At 47.6% G+C, this 14,391-nt stretch overlaps 1 protein-coding gene across 2 annotated transcripts in view; it reads left to right on the top strand.

Moving 5' to 3' along the window:
• IRAG2 (inositol 1,4,5-triphosphate receptor associated 2) overlaps positions 1–14,391 on the top strand; it is a 1,414,859-nt gene that overhangs the window by 237,341 nt on the left and 1,163,127 nt on the right. For both annotated transcript variants that reach the window (XM_086920312.1, XM_086920307.1), the window contains exon 3: positions 6,733–6,913. In XM_086920312.1, coding sequence (XP_086776438.1) covers positions 6,733–6,913 — 181 coding nt within the window. The remainder of the gene's footprint in view (positions 1–6,732; positions 6,914–14,391) is intronic.

Raw genomic sequence — 14,391 nt, 5'->3', positions numbered from 1 at the left:
GGTCCGGATCCGTGTTGATCTGAATCCCTAAGTACCTAATCGGGTCTTCCGTCCACTGGACAGGGAACTGTCTCCACTCGTTTGGTCACTGGAGTTAGGGGCAGTACCACCGATTTTGCCCAGTTAACCTTGAGTCCTGATAGTGCTCCAAAACAAACCACCTCTCTCAGAAGTGGGGGAAGTGTGGTAGTGGGGTCATATGCGTATAACAGCGGATCATCTGCATACATGGACACAACTATTTTGTACGTGGGGAATCGTATGCCCTCTTGGCTATGATACTCTCTCAGCGCACAGGCCAGAGGCTCTGCTGCCAGTGCGTACAGCAAGGGGGATAAAGGGCAACCCTGCCGGGTGCCTCTGCTTATGTATAGGGGTTGGGAGATCGCGTTGCCCACACACACCCTTGCCGAGGGGCCGTCATAGAGTGTGCCTATCATTTGGATGAAGGTTTCTCCAAGCCCCATACGACGTAGCACCTGAAGAAGGAACGACCACTCTACGGAGTCGAACGCTTTCTCCATATCTAGGAAAAGCGCTACTGCCGGTACATCCTGCTTGACATGTTGGATGGTTCCTAACACTGTCCTTATATTGTATGTCAAGTTTCTGGATGGGATAATTCCCGCTTGTTCTGGGGCCACTAAGTCAGGGACCAGCAACGCCAGCCTAGTTGCCAGGACTTTAGTGTACAGTTTGGTGTCAACATTTAGCAACGATTTTGGGTGGTACGAACCACAGTCGTCATGTGGCTTACCTGGTTTTAGAATGGTCACAATCATTGCCTCCCTCAAGGAGCTGGGCATGCTGCCTTGGACATAGATGTCGTCCAGGAGGGTATGCACGTGCGGCAGTAGTTGTTCTTGAAATGTTTTATAAAAGTCGAATGAGGGTGCGTCTATCCCTGGCGCGCTGCCTGATGTCATAGTGGCTAGTGCGTCTCGGATTTCGTCTAACTGTATAGTGCACATGAGGAATTCCCTTTCGGAATTCGGGAGGAACGGGAGCTTTATGTGTTCCAGATAGTCTAGTATTTCAGCCGACATGTCACCACCCCTGGAAGAGTACAGCTCTGAATAGTAGTCTCTGATGACTGCGGCAATTTCCGCCTCATCCGTCACCCTGTCTCCGCCTGCGTTTTGTCAGTTCTGAAATCAGCGCCTTTCCCCTACGGCCCTTGATAACGTTAGCCAAAACTGAGCCTGGCCGCTCCCCCTCGCTGTACGTTCGGGCCGTAGCATACTTGCCCAGATGTTGGACCTCCCTATCTGCGGCCTCGTGGTATTCCACCAGTAGGCGCTTAATATCCCCCTCTACAGTGTCGTCGGGGTTAGATCGTCTTTGTTCCTCAAGTGCCTGCAGCTTTTGCTCCAGTTTGGCCCTTGTAGCCTTCAGGACACTAGAGTGCTTGGACATCGCCATGCCTCTAATATAGACCTTAAACGCTTCCCAAATCATTTGGAAGTCCTCCGCTGATCCCACATTCTTCTTGAAGAACACTTCAATCGCCTCCGCCAGCTCCCCACGGAAAAACAGGTCTTGGAGGGAGTAAGGTGGGAAACGCCATGTGAACGGAGCGTATCCCCTCGCAGGGGTATCCAAGGCTATCAGTACAGGGGAGTGGTCTGAGAGTGTGCGCGGGAGCACCTTGCATTGCTTAACAGAACGGTTGATCCCCACAGTGGCAAACCAGTAGTCTATTCTCGTATGTATCTCGTGGAATGCGGAATAGTGTGTGAAGCCGCCCCTCCCAACGCTTCTACTCCTCCACACGTCTATCACATCTAACATTATTAACTTTGTTGTGAGCGGTTGTGCGGCCATCGAGGGTCTTCGGGGGGGACCAGGTCTATCTATGTCCGGGTTGAGCGTTAAATTAAAGTCCCCACCCCATAGTACGTGTGGGTTGTCGTGTCTAGCTATCTCACTGGCCAGTGTGTCAAAGAATTCAGGGGAGTCGTAATTGGGGCCATAAGTATTGACTCCTAGCAGGTCCATCCCGGCCCAGCCCCTTACAGGACGCTATAACATACCTGCCCTCCGTGTCCGCACCCAAAGTCTGTACCTGGATGTTTGTTTTTGGGTTTACCCATGTGATGACCCCCCTCGCATGTGTGTTGAATCCAGCAGCTGCTATACGCCCTGCTAGGCCCCTAGTGTGCAGCATTCTACTCGTGAGTGGTAGGTGCGTTTCCTGCAAGAGTGCTATATCGATATTATGGCGTCTAAGGTAGCTTAACACCTTTCAAAGTTTTCTGTAATCGATCAGCCCCCTGACATTCCATGTGAGGGCACTTAGCGAGAAGGGCCGTTCGTCCATCCGTGCACCATTTACATCATCCATGAGGGTGTGTCGCAAATTCTGAGGATGGAGTCGGGTGTGCGGGGTAGGCTGTTTCATGAACATGCAATCGGTCATAGCAAGCACTCTGCGTCCTCTGAGGCAAGGTACATCGTAACAGAACATCAAAACAATAACTTTCCCTTTGTCCCATGAATCCTCCGCCCACAGCAGACCAACTCCAACATGGCCTAGCATGATAGAATAGTCCCCCCTCCTCCCTTCCCAATGTCTTAAAGAATCCCAAGTTGGGTCCAGTTGTGCGTACAGCTCTAGGGCAGAGGTTGCTGAGATCAGTGCAGGGTGCATTTACTTAGTCAGTCTCGACATTGAGAGCCTCTTAGCCCCGCCACTCCTTCAGTGTCTTAGCACTCACAACCCAATTCGCGTGCCACCCCCCACCACCCAGCGGAAGCCCAGCAACTTCTATGCAGCTGCCTCCTTACCCCCACCCTCCTCTGGTTCACCTTAGTATGACTGCTCGCGGCTTTAAGTTCCAAGCAGCCACCAATGTCAATCAACTCTGAATAGATATACAGTAGAGCCAACAACAGTGTAACTTGCAATGATCTCACCAGGGCTCCATGAGGTCGCTGCCCCGGCAGTTCCGCCAGTGGTAGGCCCCAGCTGAATCCCAGCGCGCCAGGGGGTCTCAGTCCTTCAGTATGCTGCCTTGTCTCGAGGGCTCACTTCCCCTTAAATACAGGAGTCAATTAGGAAGTGTCAGCATATCTAGCGGTCTACTCCTGGTCTTCCAAACCGCTGGCAAGGTCTTGTTCTCCGTTCTGGCCTCCAGGACTATTCCTTTGGTCCTTGGACCAAGTTTTCAATGGTTTTTGCAGTTCTTTAGGGTCGGTGAAGAAGTGAGTATGCCCTTGTCTATTTATTCGCAGCTTTGCCGGGTACAACATTGCGTAGTCCAACCCTAGATCGCGGATCTGCTGCTTGTATAGGGCGAAGTGACGGCGCTCCTCTTGCACCCTCGCCGTGAAGTCCGGGTACAATAAGATCGATGAACCCTCGTATTGCAGTTTCCCCTTTTCTCTGGCCAGTCGCAAAGAAGTGACCCTGTCCCTATAGTTCAGGAGTTTTGCAATAATTGGTGTTGGGGGAGCGGCCGGGCGCGGCCGTGGGCCTAGTGATCGATGCGCCCTTTCCACTATAAACATGGGCAAAAAGACGACGTCACCCAGCAGCGTGATGAGCAGTTTTTCCATGAACAGATCCATTTTCCCCACTTGGGTCGTTTCCCCCATGCCCGTGATTCGGATATTTGAGCGCCGAGAGCGGGCCTCCAAATCTTCCGAATTATCCTATATGACCTGGAGAAGCTTCCCCATCTGCTTTTGGCCTTTATCCAGGTCCATTTGGGCCTCTTCCACCTCAGTCAGGCGCCTTTCGGACATATCCAGTCTCTCTGTGGGCTTGTCCACTCTCTCCGACATTCGGTCCATTCGGTAAGTAAGAGCGTCAATTTTCGTACCTATCGCGGTCATGCTGTCCTGGAGGCTCTTCTCCATGGTGACTAGGAGCCCCTTGATGTCTGCATAAAATGAGCTCTCCGGGCCTTTACTCTGCTGCGTGGGCGAGGATTCCTGTGTTTCCGGAGGCCGCATTCTGCGCTGTTCAAACGCCAGCATGGACTGCGTCTTTATCTCCTTTGCCCATATCGTCCCCTCCAGTAATCACCGAGCGGGTTTTCACAGTGGACTTTCCAGTTGCTTTTGCCAGCTTTGATCGGGCACTGCGACTCTCTCAATCGTCCACCATTCAAGGGTTGTCCTTCGTTGTGGCTCAGCTTCCCCCGTTGTCAGGAGCAGCCCCAGGGCGCAACCCAGTCGGGCCCTCCGCCACGTGCAGGACTAGCGCCAACTCACCCTGGTCGCACCAGGCCTCAGACAGGATTCAGGCGGGACACCACTCACTTCTGCGCCATGAAGGCCAAGCTAATTTAACAACAACAAGGGGCTTCAAATGCTCGGTCCAAACGCGGGGTTCAAGCCCTCCGCGTCTCAGGACGTTACGTTGGCCGCACGTCATGTGACGCACTCCGGGGTGATTTCTAAGCCGGCGCCCGGCTTAGCGGCCTAGTCCGCCGCGGTACCTGACCAGGATCGTTCGCCGCCGGGGAGCCTCAGGTCTCCCCGCACTTTCTCCACTGCAGTTAGGCTCCCCCCGGGGGCAGGGAGACAGCGTCGCCGACCACGGGTCTCGGCTATTTCAGGATGAATTCAGGATAGTTAGTAGTGATGGCACGGAGCTTTCACTTCAAGCGTCCACCATCGTTGCCGGCAAGCTCCGCCCCCCATGGCCACTATCTCCTTAAGGGGGGCTTCGATGCTGACCCACAGCTTTTCCAGTGTGGATGTATTCACTGTGTGCATGATGATTTGATCTCTGATGAAGTCATCGTGGAGGACTCCAAATTTGCAGGTGATCGCTAATCTCTTGAACGACGCTACGTAGTCATCCACAGATTCCCCCACATTCTGTTTCCATTGAAAGAAGTTGAAGCGGTCTATTGCAATGCACACCACTGGCGGAAAATGGCTGTCCAAGTCCCCAATGGCGTGTTGAAACACATAGTCATCCTGATCCCCGGATTCCTTTACCAGGTTCATGTACACCTTCGGGACCCAAGTTGTGTAATAGGATCTTCTTTTTCCGCTTGCTTGGAAACACCTCACCGCCTTCGTCCTCCAGAGCTGACAAATGGTTCAGGAAGTGTTCCTTCCAATCCTCCCATTTCATGACCGTTTTCCCCTGTTTCGGTAGGAAGGGACTGGGTTTGTGAGGAAGAATGTTTGGGCACACATGGCAGCTTGCCGTTTGGGTGTGGCGTCGACTGCTCTCTGCAGGGGGCTCCCTGGCGCGCATTGGTCTTGCGAACCCACCACTTCTGCCTGTGCCCGAGGTCTTCAGCCACGTTGCCTTGAGCCTGGTGCGCCAGGATCGGTTGTCCTCTTGTCGTCTGCGTGCCTTCCCTCCAGTCTTTGCGTGCTTGGCGTGGGTGCTTCTGGACTCTCCCACCTCCAATGTGGGTCTGCCTCCTTTCTGGCCTTTGCGTGGGGTGTAGGATGGTGCCTGCCAGCTACTTGATCCCTCTCGGCAGGCTGGTCAGCTCCGGCCTTGTCCTGCTCTGTGGTGCCCAGTGGAGCTGAGTTGCTCTCTCTTTCTCCTTGTAGCCAATGCCCTTGTCTTCGGGGTTCCCAGGTGCACAAGAATGGCTGGGTGGTGGCTTTGGGTACAGTCTGCACCCCTACAGTTGGAGACTGGATGTGCCTTTCTGTAAGCGGTGGCGTATTCCACTAATTCCTGCTCCCTGGGACCGGGGTCTGGGACCCTGTAATCTGGCCCTTGGTGTGGCACTCTGCTTCTGGGGGAGGGGTCGCTGTGCCCTGCACCTGGTCTCCACAATGCCCTTAGTGTGGGCACTGATGCATGCATCTCCCGCTTATGGCTCCTAAGCGCTTCTACTGCGGGGGAGGGGCACCTCTTACTCACTGTTCTGCCGCTCCCTCTGGCATGGTGTGAGGCTGGGCAACTGCAATGCCTGCTGCTGGTGTGATGCTCCTCCTCTTCCCTGCAGTGCTGATTCCCGCATCCGTGTGCTGGCTCCCCTGCCGCGCTCTCCCTTGGTGCCTCGCTGCCTCGTTTGGTCGGCTGCCGTGTTGTGTCCTGGTTGCAACGTGTCTTCCCCCCCAGCCTCGTCCCCAATTTGTAGAGAGGCGTTGGGGTAGGAACGAGGCAGACACACTGTGTAGTTTTATGTTTATTTATTTATATAAGGAGAGCGCCGGGGAGAATCCAGCTCTAACGCTGTGGCTGGCTACAATCCCGCTAGTCACTCCCCCCGCGCTCCTAGTGTCTTCCGTCCATGACCACGGAAACACTAGAGCACAACACTACAGTACCCAACCAGGCTTTGCAATTTTTTAGGTCATTTAAGAAAGGACATTTTTCTAGTGTTGAGTGATGTCAGATGCTTGTGATTTGTACTGGACACGCCTAGTGAGCATGCACACCTGCACAACCTCAGGGTATCCCTGCAGTAATACGGTCCCTGGGGTACAGGGAATGTTTCAATATCTATTTAAAGTAAAACATGTGATTACGCAGAAGTGTGAGGCTATGTTTGGGACCAAAACATAAATTGAATACTCTATTTTTAAAACGTGTTTCCTTGATGGGGAGCTTTTTCCTCAAGGTTCTGGCGATCTGTTAAAAGGAAATGCAGCTGCAACGGTAACGCGCTGATTATTTTGGTATTGGGAACGTTCTGATGCTGAAAGTGAAAAATGATTAATGGATTGTTTTTCTGTGCTAATCCTTATGTGTAAATGATACAAGGCTTATACATATGTGTTTGAACATTTATTTGTGATTTTTAGGGAAAGTGCCAGTATCGAAAATATTAGATTACTTGCGATACACGACGAGCAGAGGGTCGGAGGACAGCGGCTTGGATGACCTGTGCAACATGCTGGATCCCAATAAAAAGGACATTTCCATGGACCTGGACACTTACCATGCCATCATGAAAGAGTGGATCGACGACTGCAGAAACAGCGGGTAAGGTGATTCCTTCTCCATTCTTGTGTGTTGTACAAACCTAGTGTGCGATTGAAGCACCACGCTTGTGGTTGTTAGTGGGGTTCAAGCCTGTTTCTGAATATTCATGAAGTTGACTGATAAGGGAACTTAATCATACGGGGATAGTGTCCTACTGAAAATCAATGTTTGGTCAAATAGTTGATTAGATCCCTGGGACTACATTACAGACAGGGCTCTGGTGGCACAGCAGCTTTCTGTGACCATAGTTGGCGCTCCAGGAACACGGGTAAATAACGGAAGCGGCCATGGATGGTCGTGAGTCTCTTTCTGTAGGCACTCTTAAGAGGGCGCTCCCTCGTTTACATGGGAGCCTGGGCCTATGGAGATGAAACACTTTGCCTCTGTGCTGCACCGTATTATAAACACAGGAACAGATGCAAGGATGCCTAGGGAGGTGCACATATGATGCCACAAATAGGAGGTGCATTCTCAGTGCGCCCATTGAGTGCAGCTCTCTAAAGTGGAAAAAGAGATTTCCTTATGGAACCCGCAGACATCTCCCACCAAGTAGGTGCGGTCACTCAGCGCACCTGCCAGTAGGCTAATATCCGTCCACCCATACTTGAACTGCAGGGAAGTGCTTCATGCATAGTGCAAGACGTAGTGCCTGTTTAACCCTTTCGCTGCTGATGACGAGCTCAGCACGTCATCACCCACGGGTGTCGTGTGCTGATGACGAGCTGAGCTCGTCATGAATAAATGGCATCAGTGATTTTCCAGCACAGGGCAAAAATCCCCGCAGCAGCCATGTGGTTAATCTTTCATTACTGTGGTGCACCAAGACAGCTGCAAGTTCATGGCTGCCTTGGGACAATCTGTTGATTGTAAACGGGCTGGCACAGTTTCCCTATTTGCACCTAGTGCATCTGTTTAAAGATGAGCCAGGGTGCAAGTAAGGGGAAGTGTTAGTTCCATGATATGGGCCCTGGTCTCCTTGCTCCATTCTGACAGTGCAGAATTTTTGTAGCCACCCAAGGATCTGAACTTGCTGCCATTGCAAATGTAGTGTTTTAATTTCATTAAAAAATTATCCTTTTACATTTGTAAGTCTTGGCATCAGTTGTCTGCAATACATTACAAATACTTGAAGGTGCTTTGATTAAACCCCTTGCTTAGGATTGGATGGCTTTGTTTTCTATCCAGGTTGTTGCATCAACCGCTTTCCTCTTTTGGAGATGAACTTCCTGTGTAACAGTGATGACCCTCTTTTTGTGAAGATGGAATTTCTACTTCTTTATTGGGTTATTAGTCCCTTTATGTTCCAGTTCACGCATTTTTAAGAAAATAGAATAGATTCTGAGGACCTACCTCTTCGTTTGGTAGACCGTTTTAAGAAGGTGGTAGATGTAAACAAAAGTGGGTGTTTTCCAAGTGAACATGGAAATACCATCCCTTTTAGTTTATCAGTGTTAGTTGCTTGTTAGTGGCGTGTGGAGTTTCCCAGAATTAGCGAAGCTGTCGACTCGTAAATTATATCTTTACTTCAATTTCAAAATTGTGTGTGCTGTAGCACTGATTCAGTTTGATAGCCCAGCCTGCACCTTTAGCCCGTGGCATATGGTTCTTTTTATATGCTTAACTGTTTTTATGTAATTATTTATTGTCTTAACAATTTTACTTCTGCCAAGAATTATGAAATTTTGATAGCAGCTATGTTGCCAAATTTTGCTGAAATTGTTACCTATATAATGAATTTCTATGGTCATCTAGTGTTTTTTCCCTCTGTGTTGTTTTTTTTAGCAATCACAGTTCTCTTTTAGGGCATACTGCCGAAATAAAGATATTTTGAATTGAATTGAATTGATAGTCCATTTCCACTGAAAAATATAAAACCTACTGGAATAATATATGGACTAATTCCTGCACACTATCAATCCTGGTCTCTCTTAAGTCTTCGTCTGGATTCCCTGTGTGTGATTGCTCAAAATCCGAATCCAGCAGGTTGATCGAGAAATGAGTGGAGCTGTCACTGAACGTCTCACTGGACTTTTAAGTCCGCGCCTTACAATAACGTGAAGCACAGCAGACACCACTTCCCAAATGAAGACACACTCTCAAAGGGTCAACGTATCCAGATCAGGTTTAGTAAGAGCATCACAAATACAGAATTTAAACGTCAAAGCTCCCCAACTGTGCACAAACACCTATATACATGTTGAGGAGTATTCCTTGGCCCCCCCAACCTCCTTATTAGTTTGTCTCTATTTCTAGGCTACATTGAAGTCCTTGTTGTAAATTCCAATAAATCTGTAAAAGCTGCAAAATTTTATTCTTAGAGTCTGGTTTTATTTAGCTCCGTTTTTTGTCCCGGGGATGTTTTTTCAGGCGACTATGTTCATGTCAGATTTATGGCCAAAGGTTAAAGTCCAGTTTATTTTTATGAACTGACTTTCCTCTGACCAGGCACAGGTGACAATTGACCTGGTGACCTTTGTCCTGTTCTGGGGAAATCAAAAATAATTTTTTTAAGCTATGGCTGTGCAGGGGTACATGGTGTGATTTTGCTGTTACTGCAGTTGTCACTAAGGCTAGACATACAAACTCCAGTGAAAATGGAAAACCGGAAAACATCACATATTGCCTTTACACATACCGGAGTCTTTATCTCCCAACATCCACATGGTATCATTTTTTTAACCACTCTATTACACTATTCTTTCGCTAATAATACATTTTTCATTTTCATTTTGCTTTTCGTATTTTTTCTCGTGTCTGATTCTTATTGTGATTCTAAGGTAAAAATTGCTTTAGTACAGATATATGCTACAATTAAACATAAACTAGAAATCTTCAGTGTACTCGTCCGGTATGGTGAAGTGGTCTTTGGCCTAACCCGAAAGGTGCTTCACTTGAATGATTAAATGAATGGTCACTGGTCTCTCTCGAGATACATGTACCACAGCCTTTTAGATTGATTCAAACAAATTCCCTGTGCATGCCTTCTGTGGCTGTTGTTGGTTTATATTGTCATCAATGTAGTTCTTGGATTTCCCAGAAGCCCCTCTGAAAATATTGGAAATAAACTGTGATAAGAGCCTTCACCAATCACTATCACAATCTCCCCAGGTTGTGAAGTGGTGTTCTCTTGCCCTTCCTTTGCCTCTGAGCTGACCTTTGCCGCAATATGTCCTTCAATGCACACATTGTTGTTCACCCTGACACTACACTGAGGTTTTTGGTGCTAGGAGGGTGTGCCCATCCTTCCAGTCCAAGTCTCCAGTAGTACATGTACAGGGCCACGTGCTTTCTTTCTGGTTGCAACATTCTAGTGAGATTCTCCTTTCCGCGATTTGTCTCAATCCCTTCCCTGCGATGTGATGAATGTTCAAGGTGCAGTTCATGTCTCTGTTGATTTTGCTTCTCTCCTCCGTGACAGTAGTATCTATGCTGTATGATGTATATGCTTTGTTGTATTTGTATTGTGTTGTCTAGCGTTTCCTGAAAACCATTCACAGTTATTTGTTGTTCCAATTGTAGGTAGTTTGCAGATGGCGGCTGGTTGGCTGCTTTACCTACCCCATGTACCTTATTGATTGTTCTTTCATTTTCAATTACGCGGCCTATTGAGTTGCCAAACACCCCTCCTGTATTGAGGACATTCCACAAATCCATTGTCCTCTCTCCAAGCGTCACTCTGTGATTAAGCAACCAATACCTGTAGCTCTTTCCATATTTATTGTAAATGTCTACATTTATCAGGCATATTATGCGTAGAGAAATGGAAAGCAACAAGCGCATGTAGATAACCAAGTGTGGGTCCCCTAGAACTTATAATGCCATCTCTGACTGTACATACATAGCATACGTAATGGTGTCATTATTCTGCTCACAGTAACACAGACGCTCACAAACCTAGATGCACGCATAGATTCTCAGCCAAACCAGATAGTCAAATACACACAGAGGGATTCATAGACCAAGTGGCAGAACAAGGGATGTGTGGATATAAAACAAATTAATTATGCCTACTTTACTAGACCCTTCCTAGTGAAATAAAGTTCGAAGTAGAGAAAAGGTCTATTTAAATGTCTATTTAAAACTTGACATCAAGGAATTACATTTTTCATGGTATTTCACAAGATGAAAAAATAGAATCTTGTACTTTTACCATACTGACTCCCACTTGGTCATTATGATTTTTTTTTTTTGTTCATGCCTTCACAAAAGTTTAAGTCAAGTTTTGCCATTGAACACTGAAAATAGTAACCGCTAGGATTGTACTATTTAATTGTTTTAACATGGTTAGCTCTTTGTATTTGTATATTTTATTTGCAGACCATTGCCTGATGGGAGAAGGGTGTTTAATAGCACCAGTGAACCACGAGGCGTAGCATATAATAAACTATATTAGCGTGTGAGTCAAGAAAACATCTCTTGCCCAATTACAAAGCAATTCTGCCTGGCAAGTCCTATTTTTAGAGGGGCCTAAGATTGGCCCTTGTCTTACTCCAGCAAGATCTGGATCGATAAATGCAACTTGCTCTGGATGACTCTTGCCAATTTCTTTGCTAGAAAAGAGCTTGCGAAGTGATATTTTAGACAGATGTCAAAAAGGTTAACAGTTTTTTTAGGAGTAATAAAAAGAAGAATGGCACTAATCTAAAGTGAAGGAGAGCAAGCGCAGCTTTAAACTCTACAAGTAAACAAAGGATCATCATACAGCACAGGAATAAATGGCAGTGCAAAAGAGCAACAATCATAACTGAATGGCAGAGCAAGGGAACAGAAGATGGCGAAAGCAAATGCAAGTGGGTGTAGGGCAATACGAAGAGCAAGAAGACGCAATGCGATACATCCCTCATCTAAAAATATGCCTGTAAAAAGGTAACTCCTGCCAGCTCTTCCTTTGATCAACCACAAGGGAGAGCCGCCATGGTGGCGTGGGATAATCCCTGAAAAGCTATTCTGAAAGTAGTCATGAGATTAGTCATGGGGCTGAGGTTCCACCTATAATTTACTCTGGAACACTCTCTGGCAGATGGACCGTTGGTTCCTGCTTGGCAGTGTAGGGGGAAGAGATATACTGTAGCCACTACTTGCAACACCATTTACGAGCCCAATAATTCATGACTCGTAAAGATCACAGACTCCAATTTCCAAGTTAGTTGATTTATTACAAAGCCAAAAATAGTTGGACATACAGACACCTCAAGACGAGGTTGTAGAAATACATCGGAGATAATACAAAGCCAAAGTTGACTTGATTAAGCATAAACAGAATGACAACTTCCAGAAACAGAACACAGGCTATAAGTGCCCCCGCGTCTATGTCAGACTTCAACACAGGTTCATAAGTGAAAAGCACTAATCTATCTCTACACTATCACTAAGATGACTTCCCTACTTAGCTATTTCTCCCAGGTAAGTTAGGAAAGGTGTCAGCGCGTGAAGACTTTCTAAGAAGTACACTCGCGTTGTATGGGTCAGGTAGCATAAGCCACGTAGCGCGTTCTAAGATGCTCCTCTTCTTTTAGTGTCTACCGCTCTTCTCCCAACTCAACCCCCGGGATACAGTCCCTAATTCAAACTTCAAGATCACAAAACATGCCCATTTGGGTCTCCTCATAAACCAGTCCCACTGGACATAGGTGAATTTCCACTCCACCTCTGCTCTCCCAGCTCCTGGCATGATGACCTTTCTTCTTAGGCCTGTTCCAGCTAAAAGAACACCATCTCCTGCTATGAGCCTCTCATGCGCTCATTGTATCCACTGCTCTCCGAGCCTAACTCCTAAAACAAAAGCGTTATTCTAACTAACCATGGAGAATTCACCACCTGCAACGGACAATAACGGGAACAAACAAACTCAACATACACATTAAATTCAAACCTACACGTTAAATCCCACTAGAGAGCCTGCAGGATAAATTACATTTTCAGGCCTACAGAAATCGGCTAACATAAGAAAATGGCATACAAGCCTCATGAAATTACATATAAATGGATGCTTGCTGAGCACTTCCAATTCATCACGTTATTTGAGCACATCAAATACGTGAGTAACTAAGTAGGCATACACAATTTGTTGAACGTTGGGCTTTAAGCTGAGCACAACTGTTCTATAATGCAAACATCTTTCACATTCATGTAAATACAACTATAGCAGGACACTCAAGTTATCACAGTGCATTTCTAATACCATTATTTTATTACGACAAAAGAATAAACGCAGGTGCAATCTACTCATGATTATAATGCACCCCAACAAATTAAAGAGCACATCTGCGCTCTATCATTAGTGCCATAGGTATCTCAATCTACTAGAGGTTACTGCATTTTACTAGCTGTCTCACTCTTTACCATGACCAAACCAGACCCGAAGAATCACTACAGTGAGTAATATTGATGTTAGACAGAAATATACCTTATTTGCTCAAGAAATTCGGTACCTGTGATGTACAGATTTACAATTTTCTCCTAAGTGTGGCATGTTAATGAAATAATTAATAGGTCCTTTAAGGTGTGTACATTGGTGCCCTTGGTGAAGGCATGGGAACCTGATTAAATCATCAAGCCCCTTTTCAGGCTGTGAATGTGGCATTTGTGACTCAATACATTCCTAAGTGAGCATGCACTCAATGTTGTGTCCTGCGAGACACATACTAGTGTCTCAGCAGACAGAGTTGTTAACCACTCCCTTGGGGGAGTGGGCACACATGCACCCCACAATCATCCATCCCAGGCATCACAAGTGACGTGAGCCTGTTAATAAAAGAGCCCGGGTGCACATGCTCTTGGCCAGTTCCAGTAACCACATGCACTGGGTCTGTGTCGTTATTCATTGTCATGTGGGCCTAGGGCCCACTACACCACAATGGCGACAAGGCGGGTCTGACCTCGAATGCCTGCTGCAAGGCACTCTATTTCTCTTGGGAAAGAAATAAGCCAAAGGATGCGGCATCCCCCACTGTGCTGCCTCCGGACACCTGCAACTCTGGAGATGATTGCACTCGGAATATGATGCGGGCCCATGCCGTTAAAAGGGGGGTGAAGAGTGACTGCCCGTCCCGTATCCCATAGGTTACAGAAAGAAATAAGAGGGGAAAAGTATGCCTCATAAAGTTCGGACCGGGGCGCAGGAGCCATCCGAATCTGGTGAGAAAGCCGCCCCCCGTACTATGCCTGCAATGGCACTACTGCTGCGCTCAGGCGGTCACTGCTGCAATCCTGAAGCCCTACTCACCGTGAGGTGATGAGGATAGTCGTCCCCCCACCCCGGAGTAGGACGCTGAAATCCCAGCCTCGCTCACTCACCTGGCAAGCCTGAGGCGTCAACAGGAACAACGCGCCGTCAGACCACACTCTGTGTCAGGGCTTTAAGTGGGCCGGGTCTCAAGGGGTCTGAGCACCGGCAGTTTTTTTCAGGGGGCCTCGAAACGGGTCTCTATCGGGCTCTGTTTTGAGCCCTGACACAGGCAGTCCGTTTTTTCCCCAGA

Source organism: Lissotriton vulgaris, chromosome 1_1, assembly GCF_964263255.1.
Source record: "Lissotriton vulgaris chromosome 1_1, aLisVul1.2, whole genome shotgun sequence".
NCBI lineage: Eukaryota > Metazoa > Chordata > Amphibia > Caudata > Salamandridae > Lissotriton > Lissotriton vulgaris.
This window is presented reverse-complemented; position numbering and strand designations above follow the sequence as displayed.